The 26,893-nt window shown below is 47.0% G+C and overlaps 1 protein-coding gene across 3 annotated transcripts; it reads left to right on the forward strand.

Annotated features, from left to right (window-relative positions):
- The first annotated feature begins 1,644 nt into the window (after nt 1-1,644).
- Nucleotides 1,645-26,893, forward strand: SPINT2 (serine peptidase inhibitor, Kunitz type 2). Of its 3 annotated transcripts, XM_082367444.1 has the most exons (7): nt 1,655-2,087; nt 19,015-19,185; nt 22,346-22,399; nt 23,727-23,780; nt 24,349-24,510; nt 24,865-24,900; nt 26,227-26,893. In XM_082367444.1, the coding sequence occupies exons 1-7, from the start codon at nt 1,982-1,984 to the stop codon at nt 26,391-26,393; spliced, it is 750 nt and encodes a 249-aa protein (XP_082223570.1). In that variant the 5' UTR covers nt 1,655-1,981; the 3' UTR covers nt 26,394-26,893. The 3 variants fall into 3 exon arrangements, with proteins under 3 accessions (XP_082223572.1, XP_082223570.1, XP_082223571.1); XM_082367446.1 differs by lacking the exon at nt 24,349-24,510 and having other exon boundaries at nt 1,645-2,087; XM_082367445.1 differs by lacking the exon at nt 22,346-22,399 and having other exon boundaries at nt 1,657-2,087.

The raw sequence follows: 26,893 nt of genomic DNA on the forward strand, positions 1-26,893 counted from the left end.
TAGATGCTTGTGGTCAGCATTTAGTCACCATCCTCCACCTGGGTGGGGGTCTTAGTTTCTGCAAACAAAACTTAAAGATATGTGTCAGATTGTTATGTATATCCCTTGAGGAGGAACTGACTCTGTTTTATCGCTGAACTATTGTTTCTTGCCCGTTTCCTTTGTTTCTGCGTTCCTTTACTTCCCTAACTAGTAACTGTTGAGTCTTCTCTTTGGAACTCAAGGAAGGCCTAAGAGACCAAAGCCTTTTTCTACAAACAAGAAACAGAGGACTTTTGTACCTGGGAGGGCCTCACAGGGTCCTGCTTGGTTTCAATCCCCCTTTTCTTTGATACTCCTCAATCCTGAGGGGCACAGGGGCAGGACATGAAATGGAATAAAATTTTGGATAAAGAGGTTAATCATAAACTTGGTAGGTCCTCACTGCAAGATAAAAGAAGATGGCAGGCATAAAATCTTAATTGTTTAAGGTAAACACCACTTTGATAACCCAGTTAAGGCTCTTCACATATTATTATGTCTGCAGGGAGGCCAAGTAGTGGGCGTGGCCCTGGCTCCTGTAACACACTGACGTCTTTCTTGCTTCAGGACTTTTGCATTTGCTGTTTGCTTAGAATGTGTTTGTTCATCAGCCCTTCTTATCCTTCAGGGTTCATATCAAAACCACCTCCTTCACCACCTGTTCTCTGTTAATCCCAGCCCTTAATTCATCTTCATAGCACTGTTAGGTGTTATAAATAATAATATACTTATTTTAATTATCCTGTTGGCTACTCCTATGCCTGCCCTACTCCATCCTCTTTTCGAGATTCAGCTCATATATCCCTCTTCCAGGAAGCCCTCCCTGGCCCGGAAGCTGGTCGGATGCCTCCTCTGGGTTTTCCTCCTTTCAGGTCTGATTACTCTGCCTGTGCTTCCCCATCACAGCCCTGACACCTATCCTTCTCTGGTCAGTTATCTGTCTTCATCTAAGTACTAGGAACTGTGGAGGCAGCGTCTGGGGCTCTTGTTCATTCATGGGTCTATCACCTCCTCTGGGAGCCCTCCCTGGCCCTCTCTCAGGCTGAATAGGGAACTTGTCTGGGCTCCCAGGTCTTCCACCACGCAGCCCCTGATCACTCAGCCTGTGCTTGCGCCGTCTCATCCATAATCTCTCTGCCCTATGCTTCTGTCATCACTGTGCTGGGCTGTTCCTGTCTGGTGATGCAGGGACCACTCTGGCGTGGTCACCTCTGGGTAGGCGCTCAGTGAACTCTGGAATTTAGGAAGAATAAACCCCTCGCCCTCAACGGAAGGCTGAAGCAAGATGGGCAAAAACCACAGGTTTCCAGTATGAGCAAGTCTGCGACCTCTCCTCCCACCCAGAGGCGCAATCCAAGAGCGAAGGTGCTCGGACGTGGTCAACAAGCCCACGCGCAAGGGCAGCCGGAGCCCCGAGGTTCAACCTGCGAGCGCCGGCCCCTAGGCTAGGTCCCACCGGGGCGGGGCAAACGCAAGTCCCGCCCCTTTACCCCAGGGCCAGGGGCGGGCCCAGGTGCGCCCAGGGAGGAGGACGGCCGCTCAGGTGCCTGCTCCCTGCGCCTGCGCTCTAACGCATCCCGCCTCGCCAGGTGCGCCCCGCCCCTTCTCTGGCCTTCCACCTTCGGTAGCAGCTTCGAGGAAGCCGCCATTACCTCTGGCACCCACGGAGCGGCTGGGGGGTGTGGCGGGGTTCTAAAGGATCGGGGGAGTCCGGGGCAAGCGAGGAGCGAACTAAAGCATCGTGGGCGCAGGAGGCAGAGTGTCCGCACACCAAAGGACCGAGAAAAGTGCTTCCCGGAGACTTCCTGTGTGGCGAGGGGAGGTGCGCACCTCGCGGACCCGCACCTGAACGCGACGCGCTCCAGTGCGCGTGCGCGGCAAGGGTCTTCCCGCACCTGATCGCGAGACCCCAACGGCGGGCAGCTCTAGGCCTCGCCTGGGCGGCCTGGTGGAGACCGTCATGGCGCAGCTGTGTGGGCTGAGGCAGTACTGGGCGCTCCTCGCCCTGCTGGCATCGCTGCTCCTCTCCGGGGCTGAGGCGGCCGACGGAGAACGTGGCGTCCACGGTGAGGGCACGGGCGGGTCTCCTGGGAGCTGTGGAGGGCCGAGAGGCCGAAGGCGAGGCGTTAGGGGCAGGGTCGAGGGCGTAAGTGGGGGTCTGAGGAGGCCCTGGGCAGGGTCTGAGCGGGGAGAATTGGCGGGGGAGGAAGTTGGGGGCGACTTGGTGAAGCTCAGGGTGTGTAGCTAGACTGAACCTTGGGAAAGAGGTTTGGGAGCCCTTGGGAGTGAGGACGGACGGAGGAGCCCGGGCTGGGAAAAGTTTCCTGTGAATGAGGGAGGAGACTAGCGCTGTTGACCGAGAAGAGTGGCAGTGGCCCTTCCTGTGGCAGGAAGGAGGTGAGGGGCCGAACAGAAGACCAGCCTCTTCCTGGCAGAGACAAGTTCCAAGAAAGCCCAGGGAGGCCAGCCGCAGCGGGTGGGGCTTGGATTCGGTGACCTGGTGGCCGTTTTAGCCTCAGGAAAGAAGCCCTCACCCCCACCTTTTTGGATATTGGACAGCAGCCTCCTGAGAAACCTTTCTGGTTCAGTTGCAGTAGAACGCCTCCAAGAAGAAGGGTGTTTCTCAATGATATCCAAAGGAAGGAAAAGAAAAGCAAAAGTGTTGGGGGGAAAATACTTTGTCAGGGTGCACGGGGGGGAGCCTCTTGGTATAAGAAGAATATTGGCATTGAGAAGCTGGGCTTGGATTCCTTGGCCTTGTCCTTAGAGGTTGGTGGAGGGTAAGGCTCAGTTTAAACCTCTAAACTCTATGGAAGTTTGGCCTGAAAGGTCTTTTTGAACAAGTGTTGGTCTAACCTTACTGCTTCAGACAGCCACAAGGAGGCTTTGAAAATAGATTTCTTGAAAGAAAAATTCGTTGGTTCAGCGAAATTTATTGAGCCCCTGTTATGTGTCAGGGGCAGTGCTGGCAGCACTGGTAACAGTTGTGACTCAGACAAGCCAGGTCCCTGCACTGAGAGAGCTTATATTCTAGTGGGACAGACAGAGACAGGGAGTAAACGTTCAAATAAAGAGCACTCACCACAGTATTAAATTACTAAGACGTAATGGAACGGGGTGAAGTAGACAAACAGGGATGATGTAAGATAATGGGGGCCACTTTAGCTCTGGTTGTCAGGAGACGTCTCTGAGGACAGTGACGGCTGAGGTCTAACATGAAGAATGAGCAAGTGGCAGCGACACAGAGGCTTTGGGGTCCAACCGGAAGTAGTAGAGTACAAAGGCCTTGAGGCTGGAGCAAGCTTGGTGGTATTGGAGGAGAAGAGATGACAGCGTGACTAGAGCAGGAGTGTGTTGGGCGGGGGAGGTGGGGGATTGGAGGAGGATGCCAAGTGGGGAAAATAGGCAGGAGCCAGGTAGCTTTATAGGCCAGCATTTTGGATGGAAAGAAAGCAAGCAGGATGTATGTGCACCAAGTCATCGCCTGTGGTGGCTTCTGAAGACTGTTAATTTCCCTATGCCTGAGGCAGAGAGGAAAAATTGAGTTGGGGGGTGGGGAGTTGTGTTAAGAGCCAGTGGGGAGAGACTCAGCTCCAGGGAGTTAGGAATGCAGGTGTTGATCATTCTTGTGGTCTGAACTAGAATTTGTCAGCCCTTCTGGACTTTTTTAGAGGAATTAATTATGTTAGGATATACCTTCCAGTTACCTGGCCTGGGATTTTATCAAAACTGAGTTTGGGGCTAACATCTATTGCTTACTTTGAGCTCTTGTGCATTACTTAATCCTTGAAACAACCTGTTACACATCTTGCCTAAGGTCACACAATAGTAATTGACAAGGCCAGGTCGGGGCTGCAGAGGACTTTTCTGTTTGTTCCCAGTGGCTTCCCCAGCTGTTGCAGCTGGCTGGACCTACTGACCTTTCAGAAGTACTCCTATCTGGCTGGGTGAACTAATGCCCTTGCTTATCTGAAGTTCTATTTGTATGAAAGGTTTCAACAGCTTAATTTGAGGCTGGAGGTAGTTTTTATCCCTCCACCCCTTCTGATTGCTTTGATTTTTCTCAGGAAGCAAGGTCATCCATTAAGAGTGAGGTGTTTCTCCAGCCACACACAGCTGCACAGGTACCTCCAGATGAGTATGGTGGAGGGGGGGAAGTGTGTAGTGAATGTGTGTAAGGGGGTGATCATAATGATCTGTGTGAAGACATGAGGGGGCTGAGGGGTAGTGGAAAGGTGGTAGGGCCAGTGGATTGTTGGAGTTGAGATTTTGAAGAGACTGAACTAGGAAGCTAGGATACAATGGGCAATGAGGGAGATGCATGAAACTGAGGTTCTGAAGAGGCTGCAATTATTGAGACAAGGTCTAGGTGTGACCATGGGAGGGAGCGGCTGCAGGGAGGGCAAGATCACTGGAGGAGAGGAGGTCTAGGAACCCAGAGGCCAGGATGGTTGGAGGATCGCCTATCTGGATATGGAAATCACCAAGAATGATGATAGGAGCAGCAGCGGGAGTGACAGTGAGCCAGGAGCTAAAATCATGGAGAAGTGAGGAGTAGTGACCTGGATCGGCAAATGACCCACAGGGTGGGATACGATTTACTCTGATGATGAGATTCATAACTGGGTGTTGAGGGTGGAGGGAGAATGGTGTAGAAGCAGTGCCCACTGGAAGGGCACAAGAGAAGCTATATCTTCAGGGGAGAGCTGGGTTCAGTTAGAGTAAGAAAGTGACAAGAATGTTCAGAGAAGAGACTGAAGAAATGAGAGATTTTGCTTAAGATAGGCCATGAGTATCAGAGACTCCAGGAGTTGGGGGAAGGGAGATGCTGACAAAACAGGATGTATGGTGATGAAGGGTAACTCGAGTCTGGGGCTGAGGTGGTGATAAGCAAGTGATAGGAGAGTCACGTGGTCTCGAGACTGACAATGTTGGTGAGGCACTGGGTGGTGGAGGGCAGATAGGAAAGGGTGTGGGATATAATGGACCTTTGGAGGCTTGGCGAAGTGTCCTGACTCCAGACCTTTGCAGATGGAGGTGGGGGAAAGCTGATACTTCTGTGGGTGTTCGGGTGATCCTAGCATTCGGGGAGAGTGCCAGTCTGCATGGAAGCACGTAGAGATTATAAACCGGCTGTTCCCAGCAGGCCTCAAACAGGCTTTATGTGACTTGTACAGTTTCTAGGATTGAGAGTTTTTTGTGAAATATTTTTATTTTTGGCTTTGCCTGAAAAATATGAAGATCTGGCGGTGCCAGTCCAGTGTTCCCACATAGCACCCGTGGGGTGGTGCCAAGTACTTCTTTTGGGAAGGACAAAGAAGACTGTCTTTCTCAGCCTGTATTTATTCACTTTGCCTGCCCTCTGTATCTTCTAAGCGTTAGAGTTGTGACTCCCATGTTAAGAGTATGCCCCATTTAGGAAACAAAGGTAGATAAAACATAATAGCTACTTATAAATTGTACAGTGCAGTGAGTGTGTGTATGTGTGTTATTGTTGTTAGGGAACACCCCTTATCAGGTGGCCACAAATGTGCCTGATTTTTTAATCTCTTCTCGGGTGATAAGTCCTGGTATTTGGAGTGCCCCCAAATATATAATTTTGATCAATACAAGGGCAGATAATATATTCCTTTTCAGAATAGAACCTCAAAACTTCCTTTTAAGAGTGGTCAGTTAAGTGTAGTTCCTGCTGCCAATAACTTATGCATCAGAACTTGTGTTAATGGTTCCTTGGGCATCGGAACTTGTGTTAATGGTTCCTTCACTCATAGCCCTTTGTTGATTGTTCTTGGGAATTTCCACTGGAGACAAGTGCGGCAGCATTCATGTGAGAGCCTCCACCACACTTTGAAGTGATCTTCCATGTGCGTCAACCTCTTCGATTAATTAGTTTCCCCAGAACTTTGACTGAAAGAGTGAACTTTCCAGTAAATCTCCAAGAAGCATGTTATTAGTCACCACTCGTTTTTCTTCTCCTCACCCCCATGGATAGTTGTAAACTGAGTAGTCAAAGAGAAGATGACAGATAAGAGGGAAAGTGCAGCTGGTGTTGGTGATCAGCTGGGAGTTCTCCAAAGTAGCATCTTGTAGTATTCTTGCTGTATACCTGAAACATTGTAGATCAACTATACTTCAATAAAAAAAAAAGAAAAAAGTAAGGTAAAGGTTTGGTGTGCTTAGTACTAAAAACATGGCCTTTGAGGCTCAAATGGCTTTGAGGCTATACCTAAAGAACATTGAGGGGCTTGCCTTTAGGTCCACTGAGGGAAAGTGGACCCTTGCCACCAGAAACATTCCTTTGCCCTGGTCAGTATTTGAGAAGTCAGCCTGTAATAGAGAAAGCCAGCCCCCAACCTGTTTCTCATTTTACCTATCCCCAGAGTCATTTGCAACATTCAGGCTTGTCTTCAGGTAGTAGGCCAGGCAGCCAAACCTCTGTTTGCCATGTCCTGAGACTGACAGGCCAAATAAGGGATGAGGTAGCTTGTGATTCATGTGAGGCAGGAGAGAACCCTGAAGGGGCCACACTGAAATGACTTAACCCCAGGAGGCCTTGGTGGCCCACTGGTCACATGACTAATGAGGAATTTGCAAATGACCCCAGAAGCATTAGTGTATGGATTATGGATGTCCTTGTGTGATCCTGGTCACAAATGTCATTTCACTTGTTTCTGACAAGACCTTTTTGAAAACTTATGAAGGAGTGCTGGAATTTGGATGCTGAGGCCCGTGAACTTTGGAGTTAGTTACTTTGAAGTTTATTTGAAGCACATTTTTCATTATTGGAAAGCCATTTTAGAAATGAGGGCAAGTGTTTGAGATGGATCTCACCAATGGGGTCCTGGGTCCCTGGCCTCAGAAGCCCCGTAATCTGAAGTTCCTGAGTTCATATGTGGTACCTTGTCCGTGTTTGTTCCAGGGTCAGTCATTTAGAGTCTAGGGCATGTTCGGGGTGGGGGTGGGGGTGAAATAATATTAGATATTATAATAGTTTTTGATCTTTCAAAGGGCTACATAGATAGATATATGTCTGTGGTATTGAAATTTAGTGTGGTGCTTAGGAAAAACACGTCTACAAAGGCTCCTGGGGTGGGGTGATAATGGAAAAAAAGGTTGAGAAACATTGCTCTAGGTAGAGGGTCCGTTAGCTGTAATCAGTTTCTGAAAATGGTCCATGTTTCAAAAAAGATTAAGAACCCCTGAATGTGAATTAACAGACAATTCCATGAAGGACTTTGAAACTACTATTTCCTTACAATTTTTTTTTTTTTTTTTAACATTTAGGACCTTTTTCTAAAATTTGTGGGGTTTTTTTGGCTGCATTGGGTCTTTGTTGCTGCCTGCGGGCTTTCTCTAGTTGCGGTGGGCGGGCTTCTCATTGCGGTGGCTTCTCTTGTTGCGGAGCACCGGCTCTAGGCGCACGGGCTTCGGTAGTTGTGGCACGCGGGCTCAGTAGGTGTACCTCACAGGCTCTAGAGCGCAGGCTCAGTAGTTGTGGCGCACGGGCTTAGTTGCTCCGCGGCATGTGGGATCTTCCCGGACCAGGGCTTGAACCCGTGTCCCCTGCGCTGGCAAGCGGATTCCTAACCACTGCACCACCAGGGAAGCCCTTCCTTACAAATTATTCAGATGGAGCACTGTGATTCTAGTTATGAATTTAGGTAAGGGTAGAATTTATAGTCCTGCTTGAGTGATGAGTATGAGGTGACAGTGGGTAGGAGTGGTGGTTTGCATTGTGCTAATAGTTTATGGAATGTAAACCTTCATATCTAAATATTTTATATCTAAAATACCAAGTTTATATATCTAAAACAACAAGATTTTATGAGCCTTATAATTTAAGTTGGATTTGTCATTGTAAATGTTCTTTCCTCATAAATACCTAGGGGTTATTTTAAAGTTTCTGAATTACTTATCCTAGTAATGACAACTTCCAGGCACCAGAACCTAGAGGACGTGGGTAGTTAGTAGCTTTCTGTACTAGAAACAGAAACCCTCAGTATGTAGAACCTATCCAACTAACCAAAATAGCTGGATTTATAGATCACCTTGAAATAAGACTGATTGTAAAATAAATGTCAACTTTGGAATTTGGCACAGTAGAATTAAAGCAGCCTTGAATATCTGCCTCCCTGGTATTCAGTACCTCTTCACTCACACAGAACTTTAATATTCTCTCATTCCTTGGTGAAAAGATAACTTGAAATCCAGATGGGTAACCAAGGCATAATTTTTCTTATTTTCTTGTCTCCGACCTCTTAATCTCCCGATACTGTAGTGTTGCAGGACTTTGATCTGTGTGATAGTCTGCCATTGTCTTACTGTAGGTGAAGATAAGGAATTTTGTGTCTTCAGGCATGGCAGGTGGTTGCACAGCAGAAAAACAAAGGGAAGGAGTGATGGTTGAGTTGGTTTGATCAACTCACTGACTTGAGTTTGTACTTTGGTTTTCCATATCCCCTCTATCCTGTCAGTCACCACATTCAGTTGGACTTACTAGTGAAATGTGTCATCCTTCTCTTTATCTTCATTCCCACTGTTCCTACAGTAGTCTGGTCTTCATAAAAATATAATATCTACTACTTATTCAAAGCTTTGTGCCAAATGTTTTAAGCTCTTATAATGGAGTAAAAAATACCTTTAATTTTCACAACACTCTTAATGATTGGTCCCTGTGTCAAAGAAGTCCCTTCCATTTGAATTGTTTTTAAGAAATGCATCTGCAAGTCCACAGAATTTAACTCAATGGGACCTATGGAGGGAAAGCCAGCTGAATGTCCCCACTTTATTACTCACCAGTGAATTCAAATTACATTGAACAAATGCCCTTTCCCAGACAGGCCATGGTCAAGATAGCCTCAAGATTAATAAATGGTGCATTCCACAGCAGGAAACAAAAGTCTAGGTGTCACAAAATGGGACTTATTGCTAACAAACTTGTCAAAAAACATTTTTATACTAAGTAGATCCAGAATGGGTACAAATCACACAGAGGGACCTTCACTTCAACTTGGCCTGAGTTGTATTTATAATGTCCTCAAGTTAGTTCTCTTGCTAACATTCTCAGCTTTCACCGTAACCCGAAGGAATTTTAAAGAGGAAACTCTCCTGTTTACTACAGAGAATATTTCTGATACAAGATGTGTGGGTTTTTCCACATCAAGCAGTTCTCAGCAGACACGGATTGGGTGTTTGGCAATTTAACTCAATTCTGAAACCGCAGGGAGTGAGCACAGATCCTGTAGGATAAGGGCTCAGTCTCACAAGACTCCCTCTACCCCCTTCAAATGCCAGTCAAAGTCTGAGGTTGTCCCCTGTCATTTTCACCAACCTGCTATAAATCAAGGGTTGCCATGACCCCCTCGGATCCAATTTGCTAGAGTGGCTCACAGAACTCAGGGTAACACGTTTACCAGTTTATTATAAAGGATACAAATGAACAGCTAAATGAAGACAGAGGTCTGGAAGGGTCCTCAGTGTAGGAGCTTCTGTCCTTGTGGAGTTTGGGGTGAGCCACCCTCCTGGCATGTGGATGTGTTCACCAACCCAGAAGCTCTCCTAACCCCTTCAGTTGAGGTATTTTATGGAAGCTTCATCACATAGGCATGATTGATTATTAACTCAATATTCCACCCCTCACCCCTCCCAGGAGAATAAGGGGTGGGGCTGAAAGTTCCAACCCTTTAATCTTGCCTTGGTTTTTCTGGCAACCAGCCCCCATCCTTTTTTTTTTTTTTTTTTTTTTTGGCCATGCCACAAGACTTGCGGGATCTTAGTTCCCCAACCAGGGATTGAACCCGGGCCCTCTGCAGTTAAAGCGAGGAGTCCTAACCGCTGGACCGCCAGGGAATTCCCCCAACCCCCATCCTGAAGCTTTCTAGGGCTCCCCCAGCCACTATCATCTCATTGGCATACAAAAAGGCAATCGTACTACTCCAGAGATTGCCAGGGTTTTAGTTCTTGTGTCAGAAACGTGGGTCAAAGACCAAATATTAGAATAGAACATGCTCCAGCTCTCAGGAAATTACAAGGGTTTTAGGAGCTCTGTATCAGGAAGGGCAGGCAGGAAGAGACCAAATACATATTTCTAATTATGTCACAGATATGATAGGTCTATAATCAGAGCTTTGCCTTATCTTTCTAAGCCTCCCAAGAGTCTGATTTAGATATTCTAAGCCTCTAAAATCTGCACTTTTTATTTATTAGCCAGGCCTAAATCAGAGAATATGGGGCTTGCCGAATTGAAGAATACTGGGTTTATACATTTTCCAGCTTTACTGAGAGGTTTATACATTTTTGTTGCATGTATTATTGTTCCCTTATTATGAATGAGAAAATGGGTGTGCAGGGAGGTTAGGAAAGCTGCCTCCCGCCCCCACCCCAAAACAGTGGGCTAGTAAGAGGCAACCAGGAATTCCTGCACACACAGGTCCTTTACCAGAACAGCTTCCTGCAGGCCCTGTCCTCTCATGTGTCCTACACACTTTTGCCGAGTGACTCTTCCTTATTGTGTCACTTCCCTATACCAGAGCCTTTGCTCATTTCCTTTGTACCTTGTGTGGCTTACAAGCCCTTTGAATGTAGGGTGTGATTGTAATATTTTACCTTGTGTGATTTTCTTCTCTTTCTATCCAAGCCAGTCTTGTGGCTCTAACTTAATTGTTAACCCCTGGAGGTCAAGGACTACATTCCCAGTGGGTGCCTTCTATGTAGGATGGCTACTCAGCTCAATTTACCTTGGAGGGTTCCAATTTATGCCACTGTGTTTCCCACGGTAACTATTAAGAATACCCCTTTTCACTCTGAAAAGTGTCTTGATCTGGAGGATAAATTATATGATCGCCCTATTTACATATATTAGCTATTCACCAAACACTTGTTGCTTACTACTGTTCAAGATACTAGGGAATTTAGTACATTCAGTTTTATTTACCATGAAAAATTTCACTGAAAAATTTAAGCAAACAAAAGAGATGACTATAATCCACTCTCCAGATAAAACCCTTAAAGAAGATAAAAGTAATGCGTTCACAAAATTAGAATACTCAAATTGTACTAAAAGATACAGATGGAAAAGAAAAACTGGAAAAGCTTCTCCTTCCTTTAGTCTCTTTCCCTAAAGGTAGATTCATATCTTAATTAAAAATTTAAAAAGGAATCATAACATGTAAACCATTCTTTTGCTTTTTTTCTCTCAGACACTTTTCTATACCAGCACATACGTAGTTGTCCATTTTAAACAGCTCTGAGTATTCGATTATGCGGATGTCTCACAAGTTATTTCACTAGCACGAACAGGGTGTTCTGGTGGTGAATTTTCAGTTGTTGTAGGTCTGTGCGCACCAAGCCCTTTGTGGATGTGGTAATAGTTGCCCCTGTTCTTTGAAACTCTTGAATTAATTGATTCTTCCTTGTTTGCTTTTTGATACTGAGGAGTGAACTGTATTCTCTCCTATTTTTTTGTATAAAATAGTATTTTCAGATGTCTGAGGATTATTGTAGCAAATCGTTTCCCTTTGGCCATTATCCTTAGAATTCTAAGTGGCTTTAATGAAAAGAGTAGAGCTGTTTTTAGTGATGGAAGGGTGTGCTGCAGCATTTTTGGCAAAGGATTAACCTGAGGAAGGTGTGGTCAGTGTTGTCATAGAAATGTGAGCCCTAGGAGTCTATGTGATAGCATCTGACCACACCTGTAGGACGTGCTGAGTTATGTGACATGACAGGGGGTGAGGGGTGTGGAAAATCTGAGCAGGGTGTTTTTAGCAACACTCTCTAAAGAAGTGATTGGCAAACTGCAGCTCGTAGTCACTGCCTACATATGGCCTACTCGCTAAGTATGGCTTTTGCATTTTTTTAATAGTTGAAAAAAATCAAAAGAATATTTTAAAGATTAAAAATTATATGAAATAAATTTTTATTGGAATGACAACCATGGTCGTTCATTTACATATTGCCTTAGGCTGCTTTCATGCTACCATGACAGAGTTGAATAGTTAGGCTAGGTCCATGAAGCTTGAAAGAAAGGCAGTCCTTGCTTTGCACAGTTTTCAGCATGCACAGATTTCAGTTACTACAATATATTAACTGTGAGTACTTGGGTACAGAACAAGTTTCAGCTACTAGCTAGCTCTTCAGTCACAAATCATTGTGTAAATTACACATATGCATAGTGATTGGTCACTGCATGTCTGTTACTCAGTTCATACACAGCAAAGCATGTAGTTGTGTTGCTTCCTTGTTTCCCAGTATACATGACAGTTTACAAAAATGGTTAATCACTAGAGGTAGTTGGCCAAAAAAACACCAAAGTGTAGCAAAGAGAAAAAGTGATAACGCTGGAAGTGAAATTCCAATTGAACATAAATGGAGTGATAGGAGAATGAGTTAACTGTGGGAATGTTGACACTGCTTGCCTTTTGAGACCGGATATGCAGCCAGAGGAGCTTATCGACAGAAACGAGGAAAGTAGTTGTGACAAAAAAAGGATGATCCAGTGGAAGGAATGCTGGCAGAAACTTCCACAAAAAGTCAAGCAACTCTCAGCAATTTTGTGTCATTGAAAGAGCAAAGGATAAAATGTTAGAAACTGATCCAAACCAAGAAAGAAGTGTGACACTTCACTAAGGTGAACTGAGAAGATGCTTGCTCTCTATCATGAGTTATATGAGTAAAGACCTTCACAAGCACTGTTCAGACTACTCTTGGTGACTTATTTATTTACAAAGAAGATTGAACGCTTCGATTCTCAAGTTTCTTTTTTTTTTTAATAAACTTATTCATTTTTGGCTGTGTTTGGGTCTTTGTTGCTGTGTGCGGGCCTTCTCTAGTTGCGGTGAGCGGGGGCTACTCTTTGTTGCAGTGCGCGGGCTTCTCATTGCGGTGGCTTCTCGTTGTGGAGCACGGGCTCTAGGTGTGCAGGCTTCAGTAGTTGTGGCGCACAGTTGCTCTGCGGCACGTGGGATCTTCCCAGACCAGGGATCGAACCCGTGTCCCCTGCATTGGCAGGCGGATTCTTAACCACTGTGCCACCAAGGAAGCCCCAATTCTCAAGTTTCTAATGTTTTAACTTACAGAGTACTAAATAAATATTCATTTTATTTTATTTTTTAAATTATTCTATACATTTATAGCCCACAGTTTTTCGTTTTAAAGGTTACGGAACAATCATAATTGTTCCCATTGCTCTGCATGATTTCACACTATTCTGCCTGTATTTGCTATTTGGCCCATGATAAAAAAAGTTTACTGACCTTCGCTCTAGAGAAAACAGATGGGGGGAGGAGAAGGACCATTTCATGAGTGGCTCCAAGCTTGTGAGGTGATCCAGGGCTTTCTTATTAGTATACAGTGAGGCAAGAAGTTGGTGTTCTTCAGTTTATAGCACCCATGGGAGTAAAAAGTTTATCAAGGGACTTCCATGGTGGAGCGGTGGTTAAGAAGCCCCCAGCCAATGCATGGGACACGGGTTTGATCCCTGGTCCAGGAAGATCCCACAAGCTCCGGAGCAACTAAGCCTGTGCACCACAACTACTGAGCCTGCGCTCTAGAGCCCGCGAGCCACAGCTACTGAAGCCCGCGCACCTTAGAGCCCGTGCTCCGCAACAAGAGAAGCCACCGCGATGAGAAGCGCGTACACTGCAACGAAGAGTAGTCCCTGCTCGCCGCAACTAGAGAAAGCCTGCACGCAGCAATGAAGACCCAACGCAGCCAAAAATAAATAAAAATTTAAAAAAAAAAGCTCAAGCGACCTCAGAACCAGAGAAACCTGTTTTCTATGACAAAGACCAGTCTGTTTGGCAATTTTGTAATAGCCAATGTTCAAAATGCCTGCCAGGGTTTTGTAATTTAGGTTCATATGTCAGATAATGGGTGATTTTAACCATTTTTAATACTTTTCCAAGAGAATGTTACTGTTTCCTAAAGGCAGGAATTCCATTTTTCCATATTCTGAAGCAAGTGTATCCAAATTTGGTGTCCTTCAGCTTTTCCCTGTTTTTCTTATTCTGTTTTGAAAACTTACAGAACGTATTTAATTTTGCACTAGCATTTGTGAGCACAGAAATAGAACTTGAAACATATTTTTCATGATTGTTTTCCAAAACTATTCTGAGACCAGTATATCATTTTGTCATCTCTTAATAAGAACAGTTATTTATTAAGGAATAACTTACTGAAAATTGTCCAACCGAGTCCCCCTCAGCCTTGGCCAGTTCTTTGGTATGGTGCTATCTATGACCCTGTCATTGAGTGTCACCATAAACAGGCCTAGCAGAGGACCTGGCCTTGGTGAGCCCTCCAGTTGTGATGAAGCCTTGAGGAATGTTTTGGCTTTTAGGCAACTTCAGTTTCATGTTTTTCCCACTGCCTGTCACTATAGTGTTTTTTTTCTTTCTTTCCATCCGAGGGGTCGTTTTGTTTGTGCCTGTGCTCTCTGATCAGACCAATTTGAATTCATATCCCGCTCTGCCGCTTGCTTAGCTTAACCTACCCAAAGCCTCAGTGTTCTGCTTTGTAAAGGGCAGGGGTGGGGGTGTTACTGCATGAGTCACAGTTTTATTGTGACTATTAGAAATCGTGCATAGAATGTGCCTGGCATCAAGCTTAGTGAAGGCAGTGAAACGGGGTGTCAAGAAATAAGTCATGCTCTGCATTTTGGTTCATTTTGATTTTAAGCTGGGTCTACCAAAGTATAGTATTTTGACTTTTTTGAAGTTTTTTTTAAGGAAGGTGGTAAGTCATGGAAGCCATCTTACATACTAAAGTATTTCTGGCTTTTTGTACAAGCTTTTTGGAGAACAACAAAAGAGAAAATGCACTGATGTTATTTGGAGTGAGGTGAAGAACATGTGGCCTGTGTTTCCTAAAGGAACATTCTCTCCTTTGAAACGAACCGAGCAAGCAAACAAAAACAAAATCCTTTTTTCATGAGATTACTTCCTTAAGCCTAGAGAGTAAAAATGTATATGATGGAAGCTTAAAAGCAGTTTAGTTAGTAAAAGCTTGTGACAAAATGAGACTTTTCTCCATTTGACAAGGAGCCTCCATACTCAGAGAAGGGACTCTGTCTTGACACAGTAAGTGTGTGGTTAAATTTCATCTTAATTGAACCTAGCTTTGGCCAACTAATCTGCTCCTTAGAGCTCTTTTACTCTAATCAAATTTATTTTAAAAAGAGCTTTTACCCCAATTAAAAAAAAATAAAAACAAAAAAAGAGATTAGCTTTTTTCTCTTTTTATTATAGGAATTTTCAGATGTACACAAAGGAGTGAAAACAGTTTTATGAGTGCCCATAGACCATCACTCAGCTTCAACAATTGTCAGCATTCTGTCTCTTCAGATATACTGTGTTTTTAGTCCAGGTTCTCTCCTAATAAAGAGACATTTCTAAATTCTCCTGGGACAAAAATGAAGTCACCCCCATCCTGTCCTACCCCACCCAAGGAACCTGAAAATAAGGCTGCTTCTGAAACTTAAACTATGAGATCAATGTGTGATCATTGACAGCAGATACGAGCAGCCGTCTGAGACAGAATAGCCTCTCAGGCCCGCAAAATTTGTAATGAAGGAACCATCACATCTACAGAAAGAATGGTCCAGTCAGGAAGGGGCATTGCTCAGTGGTGGAAGTAAGAAAAGTAAGTGTTCCAGAGGCAGACCTTGACTGTGCTGTCTTGACCTAAGCGCTTCCCGAGCTGTCTGCTGCAAGCCTCTAGTCTGCCTGATAGATCCCAGTAGAGAGTAAGTTCACAGGAATCCTACGGAAAACTTCTTTACTGTGACTCCAAGTCACCTGCTCCATTTCAGCTTGCTATCCAAGGTGGTATGTTGGTACGCATCCACCCCGCTGGACAGTTATTTTCTCAGTATCCTCCTGTGCGCTTTGTTAGCAAGATCAGCATCCCTGTGCCTCATCAGCTCTGGGGCACTAAGAGTGCCTGTCTGAGCCTACAGAGATGAGGGCCAGATTCTGGGCAGTGTTTACTTCACCAAGGTAACTGCCCTCCATCCCTAGATAAGCTTTTTCCTCTTCCTCTTTATGCACCCTCAGGCTTCTATACCTGCACAGAATGTATCTGGCACCCTTGCTTATGAAAAGCCACCAAATTCTCACCCTTTATACTGTGTTCGCCCTGCTGCATTCTCTGCTGTGGTGTCTGGCAGTTCCCACCTGGCTGGCTTGAGCTTTGTTTGGCCCCTCAGGTGTTTGTTTCAATTGAGACATAATTCACATTCCGTACATTTGACCCATTTAAAGTGTACAATTCCTCCCTCAGGGTTTTTGTTTAAAAGATTGTACCTGAAGCTGCTCAGGAAGCAAGGACACAAAGCAGTCGATGATCCCCAGGGCTCTCAGCTTGGCAGGGCATCGGATAGGCTGTTGCCAAACCTCGGCAGCAGTGGGGTTCTCCCGCCTTGATGTTGTTTTCAGTGTTGGATCATAAGTGGATCCTGTGTGGGTCCTCTCCATCTTGTCTTGTTTTTAGCAGTGCTGCCTCTGGCATTTGATAGCCATGTGGATTGGGCAGAAATATATACCAAAGAACTCTTCTCCTTCCGTGTCTTCCCTGGGCCTTGTCGATTGCGTTTGTTTTGTGACCTTTGCACATTGTCAAAAGTACCTGTTCCAGGGCACACCCAGCTGGTTCTGGTTGATGTGTTATATGGACAGAAGGTGCCTGGGCCTATTTTTTTTTAAAAAAACTGATTTAATAAAGTATTTACATACCATAAAATCACTTGTTTTAAGTATACAACCCAATGACTTTTGGTACATTTACAGAGTTGTACAACCAACCCCCCAATCCAATTTTAGAACATTTCCATCAGCCCCAAAAGATCCATCCCTGTGCCCATTTGCAGTCAGTCTCTGCTCCACACCCCCAACACCAGGCAAACACTAATCTACTTCCTGTCTCTATTGATTTGCCTTTTCTGAACATATCGTATGATTCCGTTCATATGAAGTATCCAGATAAGGTACTTTTTTTTTTTTTTTTTTTTTGCGCTGGGTCTTAGTTGAGGCTCACGGACTCCTTAGTTGCGGCAGGTGGGCTCCTTAGTTGTGGCATGCAAACTCTTAGTTGAGGCATGCATGTGGGATCTAGTCGAATCCGGGCCCCCTTCATTGGGAGCGCGGAGTCTTATCCACTGCGCCACCAGGGAGGTCCCTAGATAAGGTACTTTCTAACTGGTGATTTCATTGATGGTTGCTTGCAAATTAACAGAGCATTTTTTTTTACTTCAGAGTATGCGTTTTCTGCTGTACTAGTTAGCTGTGATTTATTGGTGTACGTGTGAGTTTCTTGGGGTGTTTGTTTTGCATAGTACCAACCTTTTTTGTCCATAGATAGATGTTTTGTGGAACATTTGGTTTCTTGCCCATCGTTGCGATGTATTTTGGGAGACGCAAGAGAAGCACAAATCCTGCCCTCTGTGCTTTCGAAAGGCATCCCCTAGTTGGCGAGGTAAACCTAGCAAACATGAAAACAACTAGGGAGGAGTAAATGACAGCATATAACCAAGTTTTGGGCCCTGGGATGTTTTTATTTGAGATGTTTATGAAGCACCCTGTGCTAGGCCCAGGGCAGGGTGGAATGCCCTTATGCCAGAAGGCAGAGATGTAGGAGGCCAGGGTGTAGGGAGAGGTGATGTGGACTCGTGATCCCGGGGGGGTGGGGGGGTGGTGATATGGTGGTGCAGAGCACACATTGAATCACATGGTCAGGTTACTCCCTTTCCAAGTTGCTTTCAATCCTCCTGATTCCTCCAGGAGAAAGTCTCATTCTAGTGCAGGTGATACCTCCAGCACTTGTTTATCTGTCCCTTTTTAAGAGAGAGCAGATTTCTAGGCCTTCTGCAGGCAGATGTATCTGGCTGCAATTATAACATTGTTCTGTTTTCCTTGTACTAGAGTGGGGCCAGATTTTAGGACACCTTGTAACCCAGGCCCATCTTGGTGTGCTCAGATGGGGGGAGCCATCATAAGCGCTGAAGCAGAGGAGTGACCTGAGTTGTCTCTGGAAGGTTGGCAGTTGGGGGAACTAACATTAGGGAGCTTCTTTCTGAGGCTCTTGTGGTAATTTGACTATGAAGTGGCCTATCCTGGCAGAGAGTAGACAGGAAAAGTTAGGAAAGGCCCTTCTGTGGGGTGCTAAGAGCACCAGGCCGTGCATTTCCTTCCTGACCGTGCATTGCCAGCTCTGGGCTTGCTTTCTTTTTTTTTTTTTTTTTAATTAATTAATTGATTAATTTTTGGCTGCTTTGGGTCTTCGTTGGTGTGTGCAGGCTTTCTCTAGTTGCAGCGAGCGGGGGCTACTCTTTGTTGTGGTGCACGGGCTTCTCATTGTGCTGGCTTCTCTTTGTTGTGGAGCACGGGCTCTAGGCGTGTGGGCTTCAGTAGTTGTGGCATGTGGGCTCAGTAGTTGTGGCACGTGGGCTCTAGAGCGCAGGCTCAGTAGTTGTGGTGCACAGGCTTAGTTGCTCCGTGGCATGTGGGATCTTCCCAGACCAGGGCTCGAACCCATGTCCCCTGCATTGGCAGGTAGATCCTTAACCACTGCGCCACCAGGGAAGTCCCAGCTCTGGTCTTTCAGTGCTAGGCTCCCCTTGGCCCAGTGAGATGGGCACATATCCAGAAGGATCCTGCAGTCTGGCTTTTTGCCTTTGAAAGTCCTTTTTCTATACTGGATGTGTGTGTGTTTGATAATGGGGGAAGGGACAAAATCAACACGCAACTGAAATTCAGTTCAGTCTGGTGGGTTGGTGTCTTTGTCGTTAGATGATGCCTTCCTATACAAAGAAGGAATCACTAGGTAGGCCTGATGGCGACACTTCAGAAACAGCTCACAGAGTAACTGTGCTGAAACTTAAGGCTCTGCTTCTCCTCTTGGGGCTCTGGAAAGCTGTGGGCCTTCTCCTACAGGTCTGTGCATGTTCTGTCTTGCAAGAATTGCCCTGCCAAGCTAACTGGTCTCTGGTTGGTTGTGTTTTAGATTTTTGCCGAGTTTCGAAGAGTGTGGGAAAATGCCGGGCCTCCATCCCTAGGTGGTGGTACAATGTCACTGATGGATCCTGCCAGCAGTTTGTGTATGGAGGCTGTGGAGGGAATGACAATAATTACATGACCAAGGAGGAGTGTCTTGCAAAGTGTGCTGGTGTCACAGGTAAGACAGTGCTGTTGGGGAAGTTTTATTATCTAGAGACACTTTATTAATTGGGACGTAGCTGCCTCTTGCTCTTTGCTAGTTCTTCACTGCTGAAACTGGGAGACGTTTTTAAAAGCAGAAGAAACAGGCACAGTGTGAAGGTCGCCCACACGGTGGTTTCACAGTGGTACCCTCCCACCTCTTCCCAGAAAGGGGAGAGTAGGCCGCAGACTGAAGCCAGGGGAGGGGTGACATGACAGCGTCTTCTCCCCAACTTCCCTTCTCCCACTACTGAGAGCAGGTCCCACGCCAGGCCTGGTACGAGCAGAGTCCTCCAGGTCTACTCAGGCGGGCTGCCCCCCTTGCTTCCTGGGCATTTGGGTTATTTTTACCTTTGGGACAAATGACTTGAGGAGCTCACCCAGCCAGCCAAGTTATGAATCAAGTTAAAACTAGAACATACTTCTGGAATCCATCCTTCTCTCAGCCTTCGTGAGGGATTCTGTGGAATCAAGATAATGTTGACCCTGAGAGCCTCCCAGTGTAAATAAAAACCTAAAGCCCCACAACAGTGTGCACTGGCTCTGAACGGAGCCTCGAGGGACTCCTTGAGACCTGACGGCAGTGCGATATTGGCCCTCTGGAGCCTGATCCTTCCTAGGTGTTCCAGAGACCCGAGGACTGGGCCAGCCAAACTGTCAAAGATTTTCATTGGCGATTTCCTTAACATTGTTACGGGACTTCTTGCATCCTTTCCTGACAGCTTGGTGTCAATGTGTGGACTCTGCATTATGATTCTGTGTCAGAATGTGCTGGTGCCCTCAGTGCTCAGCGCACTGGCTGTAATCTCTCTTGGCTTTGAACTCTGCATTCAGAAGTCAGATAAGTTTATTAAAGTTGTGTGTAAAGAGAGGAAGACAACAGTGGTCTTGGCTGTGAACTGAGGTTTAAAACATAATGCGCAGACACACAAGCCCAGCAGTGACTGAGTGCCTTGAGGAACATTTTATTGATCTTTGTGTGCCCAGTGCCCGGCAGGCACTCAACAAGTGTTTGGAGAGCTGAGGTGGCTGGTATTATTTTTGGATTATTTTTGGATTATTTTAAGTCCACCTTGGCTTAATGCCAATTCATTTGATTTGCTAGAGCAGGACCAGGTACTTTGGTCTTATCTTTTAATGGTGACTTTTGCCTTTCTGGTTGAACTTTTCATTGACTAGAAAGAATCCTTGGATTCCAACAGATGAGTTCCTCATTTTGGGGGCTGGGATGGAGGGGCAACTGGCAACCTTACCAGATGGTGATGGAGAAAAATACCATTTATTTTATGTGGTTTTCCGCCGTCAGCTGTGATCCAGGGTCAGGGAAGGAATTAAGGGGAAATGTTTTTTGCTACATTTTCTGTCCTTTTCCAATCAAGAGTTGACAGTAGCAAATGTACATGCCGTTCTGGTTACTCCTTGGTTTCTCAGGGGGAAAGTTAAGTTTTAAGAACACAAGCAGTGGACAGTGGGCATTAAGGCGGGATGTCTCTGCAAGGAGCCACAGGGTGTAGTGTTTTGCTGGGAGAAGGCAGACAGCTATCTTCCTAGAGGTCAAGCCAGAGTGTGGCCCCAGCCTTGAGGTCCCGGAAAGCTCATTTGCTGGCACCCGAGCGTGGCTGCACTGCACAGCGCCTGAGGCGTTCTCTTTGCCAGCATATTTTCTCCCAGGCAGGCAAGCTCTGTGGGGAGCCAAGTGATGATGAGGATGCCAGTTTATTGATTAATTAATTAATTATAATGAGAACCAGAACCACCAAAGGGACCAGACACTTCTGTCCCTGTGCCTGAACCCTTAGTCTGTGTAGGCAAACCTCTCAGCGAAATTCCCAGAACATTGCTCGATGAGGGGAGAGGCGGAACTGGGGGAGCTGGTTTGTGACGGTAATGTGCAATGGCATCAGGTTAGGCCAGCCCCACGCCTCTCCACAAGGGAGGGTTCCTCCCTCCTGGACCCTGCCTGCACTCCCTTTTTTGCACTTCCACCCACCCTCTTAGCTTTGTGTGTGTGCAAGATAAAATATACATAATGTAAAATTCAGCATTTAACCATTTTTAAGTGCACAGTTTAGTAGCATGAAGTACATTCACAGTGCTGAGCACACCCTTCACTTTTTTTGTAATATTTATTTATTTATTTGGTTGTGCCGAGTCTTCGTTGCGGCACGTGGGCTCCTTAGTTGCAACAGGCAGCCTTCTTAGTTGCGGCAGGTGGGCTTCTTAGTTGCGGCACGCGGGCTCCTTAGTTGTGGCCTGCAATCTCTTAGTTGCGGCCTGCAAATTCTTAGTTGCGGCATGCATGTGGGATCTAGTTCCCTGACCAGGGATTGAACCCAGGCCCCCTGCATTGGGAGCGCATAGTCTTTTTTTTTTTTTTTTTTTAAACACACCTGCATCTTTTTTTTTAAATAAATTTATTTATTTACTTATTTATTTATTTTTGGCTGCATTGGGTCTTCATTGCTGCACGGGCTTTCTCTAGTTGTGTCGAGCGGGGGCTACTCTTCATTGCAGTGCGCAGGCTTCTCACTGAGGTGGCTTCTCTTTGTTGCGGAGCACAGGCTCTAGGCACACGGGCTTCAGTAGTTGTGGCACGCGGGCTCAGTAGTTGTGGCTCACGGGCTCTAGAGTGCAGGCTTAGTAATTGTGGTGCACGGGCTTAGTTGCTCCATGGCATGTGGGATCTTCCCAGACCAGGGCTCGAACCTGTGTCCCCTGCATTGGCAGGCGGGTTCTTAACCACTGGGGAGCGCATAGTCTTATCCACTGCGCCACCAGGGAAGTCCCACGCCCTTCACTTTTTTAATTCATTGGGTGAGTTAATACAGTTCAACAGGTTATTTGGCCCTGGAAGCCATTCTGTCTTTTTATAATGTCATTTCACACATCTTTTCTCTGATTCCCAGCTGGTTGATCTTAAAATTTAACCCACAAGGGCAGTCTTGGTTCCTTATTTTCCAAGTTCTGGCAGGTTTGTGGTCCAGCATGTGCACTGAAGGGCCCACATAAAGGAGAAATGGGAGTCGCTGTGAGAGGCACACAGGACCAAGCCTCCTCAGGGATACAGCTTGTTTTGTTTCACCAGGCAGTCTTGGAGGTACACTTTCTCACTGTGCTGTTTATTTGTCCTCTTGTAGTAAATATCATCGATGATCTGTCCAGGAATGGAGCAGATTCCTCTGTCCCAAGTGGTAGGTTCTTAAAAAGACCCAGGATGGAATGAGGGCCATCCAGATGGCTAATGTGAAAGGACATTTGTAATTTGGGCATTGTACAAGGGCTTCCACCTCCTGGTTCTGTTTACTCAGAACTGGCGAACAGGGGCTGGGCTGCCAGCTTCTGGCTCCTGGCCAGCATCCTTCCGCTGGGGAGTTCAGCAGACAGGAGGGCTGAGGGATTCTACAGTGCTTCCTGGCTGACCTCAGCTTCCTCCTGGGGGATAAGGGATTGTGGCTACTGCTGCATGTGGCTCAGGCCCCTTCCCCCGCTTTGGGCTGGCTTCAAGTCCCCTGGCCTCAGCCTTCGTGCTGTCTTCACTGCCCTATCGCACCTCCTTGCTTGCTGTATCTCCTTTGCTCCTTGTCCTTGCTGTCCGTCTCCCTCCCTGTGCTAAGAGTCCTCTGTCTTCTGCCACCCCCGCCTCCATTCCCACTGCAGTCCTTGATTTCGAGCTTTGTGTTAGCTTGCTTTGTAGTGCTGACAGCAGCTGCCCCATTCCTCCTTTATGCTTAAAGGACTCTGCATCAGGAGCCGGGGGTGAGTGGTTCAGAGGCACTAGTAAGTCCAGTCCAGCTTCCCCAAAGGCCAGTCCCCAGGCAGTGGGTTCTGCTGGGCGAGACCTGCTGTGGAGGGAGGGAGTCCGCCCCTACCCCATTTGAGGGTGGCCCCCTGTCAGCCACTGGCCACGCACTGGTTGCAGTCTTGATTCTGGTCCTTTGACTCTGACATCAGCACCCACATGAGAGTGAGCATTTATTAGTTCAGTGGTTGACCAATTTGCAGAATGCTGAGAGTTAGGTTAAAGTCACTTTCCAGTTTTGCTAGGCTAGGAATCCTGTGACTGTCCTGACCATTGCTTTGCCTGGGTTCATTGCTTATTCCCAAGCTGGCCTCTGCAAGGTCATCCAGAGCCATGGGGCACTGGCATCATAACTCTGGTTTCTGTCCTGTTTCAGAAGAAAATTCCCCCAAGAGAATAAGGGACCCTCCTCCCTGTGTCAGAGAGTGGACACCTCTGGTCTTCTTCATCACCCCAGAAATTGTGGCTGGGATTAGTTTCCATAGTAACCCCTGAGGTGACAGGCAGGCTTCCCCATCCAGCGTTCATTCTGTGTGTGCCGTAGAGCCCATTAGGACTGGGAGGTGATGGAGCAAAGCTGCCCACAGAGGGGGGCTCCACTCCCTTCCGGGTGCCAGAGTGTCTACGCTCCCTCAGTGGGCCCTTTTAGACTCATCCCCAGCTAGGCGACGTGTCCTGTGTCCATTCCAGCCTCCCTGACATGGATGTTTGTGTTTCAGTTCCCAGAAGGCAGGATTCTGATGACCTGTCCAGTGATATTTTCAACTATGAAGGTATAACTTTTAAAAAACATGTTTTCTTACTTAATTGGGAATTGAGACACACTTGAGGATTTCCATTAAGGGTATTGTAGAGCAGGGCTTCCCGACCTTTCCCAGGTGTTAGGACTCATGAGGATGCCCTGGGGCAGCAGGAAGCAGGATGTGCCACAGCACGCCCTTGGGAAGCTTTGCTTGAGAGGCAGCGTGGCGTGCAGTTTCTGCCTCCCTCCAGCTGCGTGCTGTGGGCGGGATACTGTAGCTCTGCCTCAGAGTCCCTGACTATGAAATGAGGGGCCTAGTTCAGACCTCTCTGAAGGTTCAGAGACCGAGTTAACACATGTAGAGCCTACAACAGTGACTGACATAGAATAACCTCCATAACAGTGCAGTCTGGCCATAAAGAGAAAGATATCTGAAAATGTGGTCCAGAATGGCCACGTCTGTAATGGCCAAGTTTCTTTTAACAGAGAGATGTTTTCCCCATTGGCTGGCAGCCATATGACTGCTTGGGAGCATTCTAGCTCCATTCACCTCTCCTGGGCCCTGCTAATTTGTATGCCTTGGGCTGTCTCACTCCCAGAGCACTGCACTGCCAAGGCCGTCACTGGGCCTTGCCGCGCGTCCTTCCCACGCTGGTACTTTAATGCCGAGAAGAACTCTTGTGATAACTTCATCTACGGCGGATGCCGGGGCAATAAAAACAGCTACCTCTCCAAGGAGGAGTGCATGCAGCGCTGCTTCGGTGAGTCTGCCTGACTCCTAAATCCAAGAAACTACCATGGGCAGATGAACCCTCCTGAGAGGACACCAGTCCCTTTCCTCATCCCTGAAATGAAGGCCTTGGAAATGCTGTCATTTGGACTCTGCCCTTAGTCTTCTCTGGCTCCCTGGTGGGGAAGGGGTGGGCTTTGGCCCCAGCTATTGGGCACATGTGTCCTAGGTCCCTACTGGGGTGGCAAGGTCTCAGAACCCTCAGAAGAGCTGGAAGAAGTCTTTCAGAAGGAGCGTGAAGGCCCAGGGCTGAGGGGAATCCTGGCTGCAGCTGTGAGGGGAGGAGGGCTGAAAGCTGACCTCAGGGTTGTGTGTTTTCTTCCAGGCAAGCAGTTGTATCCTGCCCTGCCCCGCACTAAAGGTAAATGGCCTCTTGCCCCCCTCCACCTGCCTGCCTTGACTAAGCTCGGCTGTGTTTTTTGCAGGCTCATGTTGTCTCGGACACATCATCCTTCACTGTAAACATCGTTTTGTTAGAAAGTCATGTTTCTGCACGAGAATGGCCAGGCAGCTTGGAACATGTGGTGGATGTTTGTCCCATTGTACAGTGTACATAAACGGGTTAGGAGTGAGGCCGTCTCTGCCTAGGCAGCCTGGGGGTGACTGGGGGACACATCCTACTGTTTCAGGTGTGTGGGATCTGCTGCACGCAGGCCTGGGACTAACTCCAGGTTTGCGGGGGAACTTTATTGCCATGGGGTGTACAGAGTTGGTCATGGGTGATAACAAAGGAGGAAGGAAAGCCCTTGCCATGTGTGGGTGGAGCATGGCCCCAGCCAGTGCTGTTGTCCCCAAGCAGTCTGGTCTGACAAGGAGGCTAGGCCTCCTCTAGCTTTTGTTTCTGATTCTGAGCCTGAATCATGGATGGTAGTGTTTGCACAGAAGACCTGCCACACTGGTTTGGCCTCTTTCCACCTGTTTCCCTGTTAAGGAGTCCAGGCCTGGCCTGTGTGTCTGCTCTGCTTTAGAAGAGAAATGAAGCTGGAACCTGGTTTGCCAGGCATAGGGATCTGGAGGGTTGGAAATGGAGAGTGAACTGACCCTGTCCAATTCCGCAGCCAAGTGGGGAGAGGGAGCCGGGTAGCTGCCACAGGAGGCCACATTCCTTAGGTGGAGCCCCACCTGAAGAAAAAGCATCTTAACTGACCAGAGAGACTGCAGTGGGGCAACCACTATTAAATTTACCTGGGCAGTTAGGAGCACGAGGGTCCCCTCCCGGCCCTGCTCCAGATATACCCATGCCTCTGCCCTTCCCTCATTCCACAGGCAGCCACCCCAGCCACCTGCAGGGCCACATCTTTCTCTGGCTGGTTGGGGGAGGGGGTGTGTGTTTGCACACACACACCAGAGATGTGTGCTTTTCCTGTACAGATTGCCCCAGAGAGGTGGCAGGGTAGTACAGAGTTGAAGTGGGGATTTTTTGTTCAAAAAGGAGGAACGCAAGTAGCCACTCTGTCTATGTGCACATAGCATAGCACCTCCTTTTTTCAGGAACCTACTTCTCAAGACTGTAGGGACTCTCCTTGAGGACTTCCTGTCAAGCAGTGTCAGTTCTCCAGAGCCTTCTGGGTTGGGGTGGGGGGACGTCTGGCCCAAGGGCTGCTGGTCCTCCTCCCGAGCCCACGTGGACACTCTGGCTATGGCCCGCCTCGTCCTGCTGGTTCTGAGGCCTCTCTCTCATCCACAGTGGTGGTCCTGGCAGGGCTGTTCGTGATGGTCCTGTTCCTCTTGCTGGGAGCCTCCGTGGTCTGCCTGATCAGGGTGGCGCGGAGGAACCAGGAGCGCACCCTCCGTACTGTCTGGAGCTCTGGGGACGACAAGGAGCACCTGGTAAAGAACGCTTACGTCCTGTGAATGCGCGGTCGCCAAGGGGCTGCCCTCCTCAACCCCCTGTTAATGAAGAGAATCTGCGAAGGGAGGAGAGACAAGTGTCGAACGCGTGTGTGCTTTTTCAAATAGAGTGATTTGTTTGTATTTGCGCGATCATTAGGGCTTTTGGCCTGTTTGTTAATCCAGAAGGTAAGAGGGCTGCTCCCTGGTCTCCCGGGATGGGTTTGCTTTGGAAATTCTCTTAATGAAGGGCTGTGCACGTTGCAGATGGTCTAGCCCTAGGTCGGAGTCGGTTCCTCTTCGATTTATTTCTTTGCTCCAGGTGTAGTTTTCTTAGCTTATGTTGAATCCTATTGCCTCCTTTCCCATCACAAAAGTAATGTTTTAATAGTTTCCTTTGCCTTTTTTCTGTTTTTTTTTTTTTTTAAAGTAAGGAGAAACATAAGTTTTTTTAATTAGGATTCTGAAAGGAAGAAAGTAAAATGTACAAGTTTAATAAAAACGGCCTTCCCTTTTAAAATAAA

The sequence above is a fragment of the Balaenoptera borealis genome (assembly GCF_965194805.1).
Source record: "Balaenoptera borealis genome assembly, chromosome: 19".
In the NCBI taxonomy this organism is placed as follows: domain Eukaryota; kingdom Metazoa; phylum Chordata; class Mammalia; order Artiodactyla; family Balaenopteridae; genus Balaenoptera; species Balaenoptera borealis.

Bases quoted from the DNA above. Each gene is read 5' to 3' on its own strand.
- SPINT2 (XM_082367444.1), top strand. From the start codon at position 1,982: ATGGCGCAGCTGTGTGGGCTGAGGCAGTACTGGGCGCTCCTCGCCCTG. The intron at 2,088-19,014 runs GTGAGGGCACGG...GTTGTGTTTTAG, and splicing joins CGGAGAACGTGGCGTCCACG to ATTTTTGCCGAGTTTCGAAG. The intron at 23,781-24,348 runs GTATAACTTTTA...TCTCACTCCCAG, and splicing joins TGATATTTTCAACTATGAAG to AGCACTGCACTGCCAAGGCC.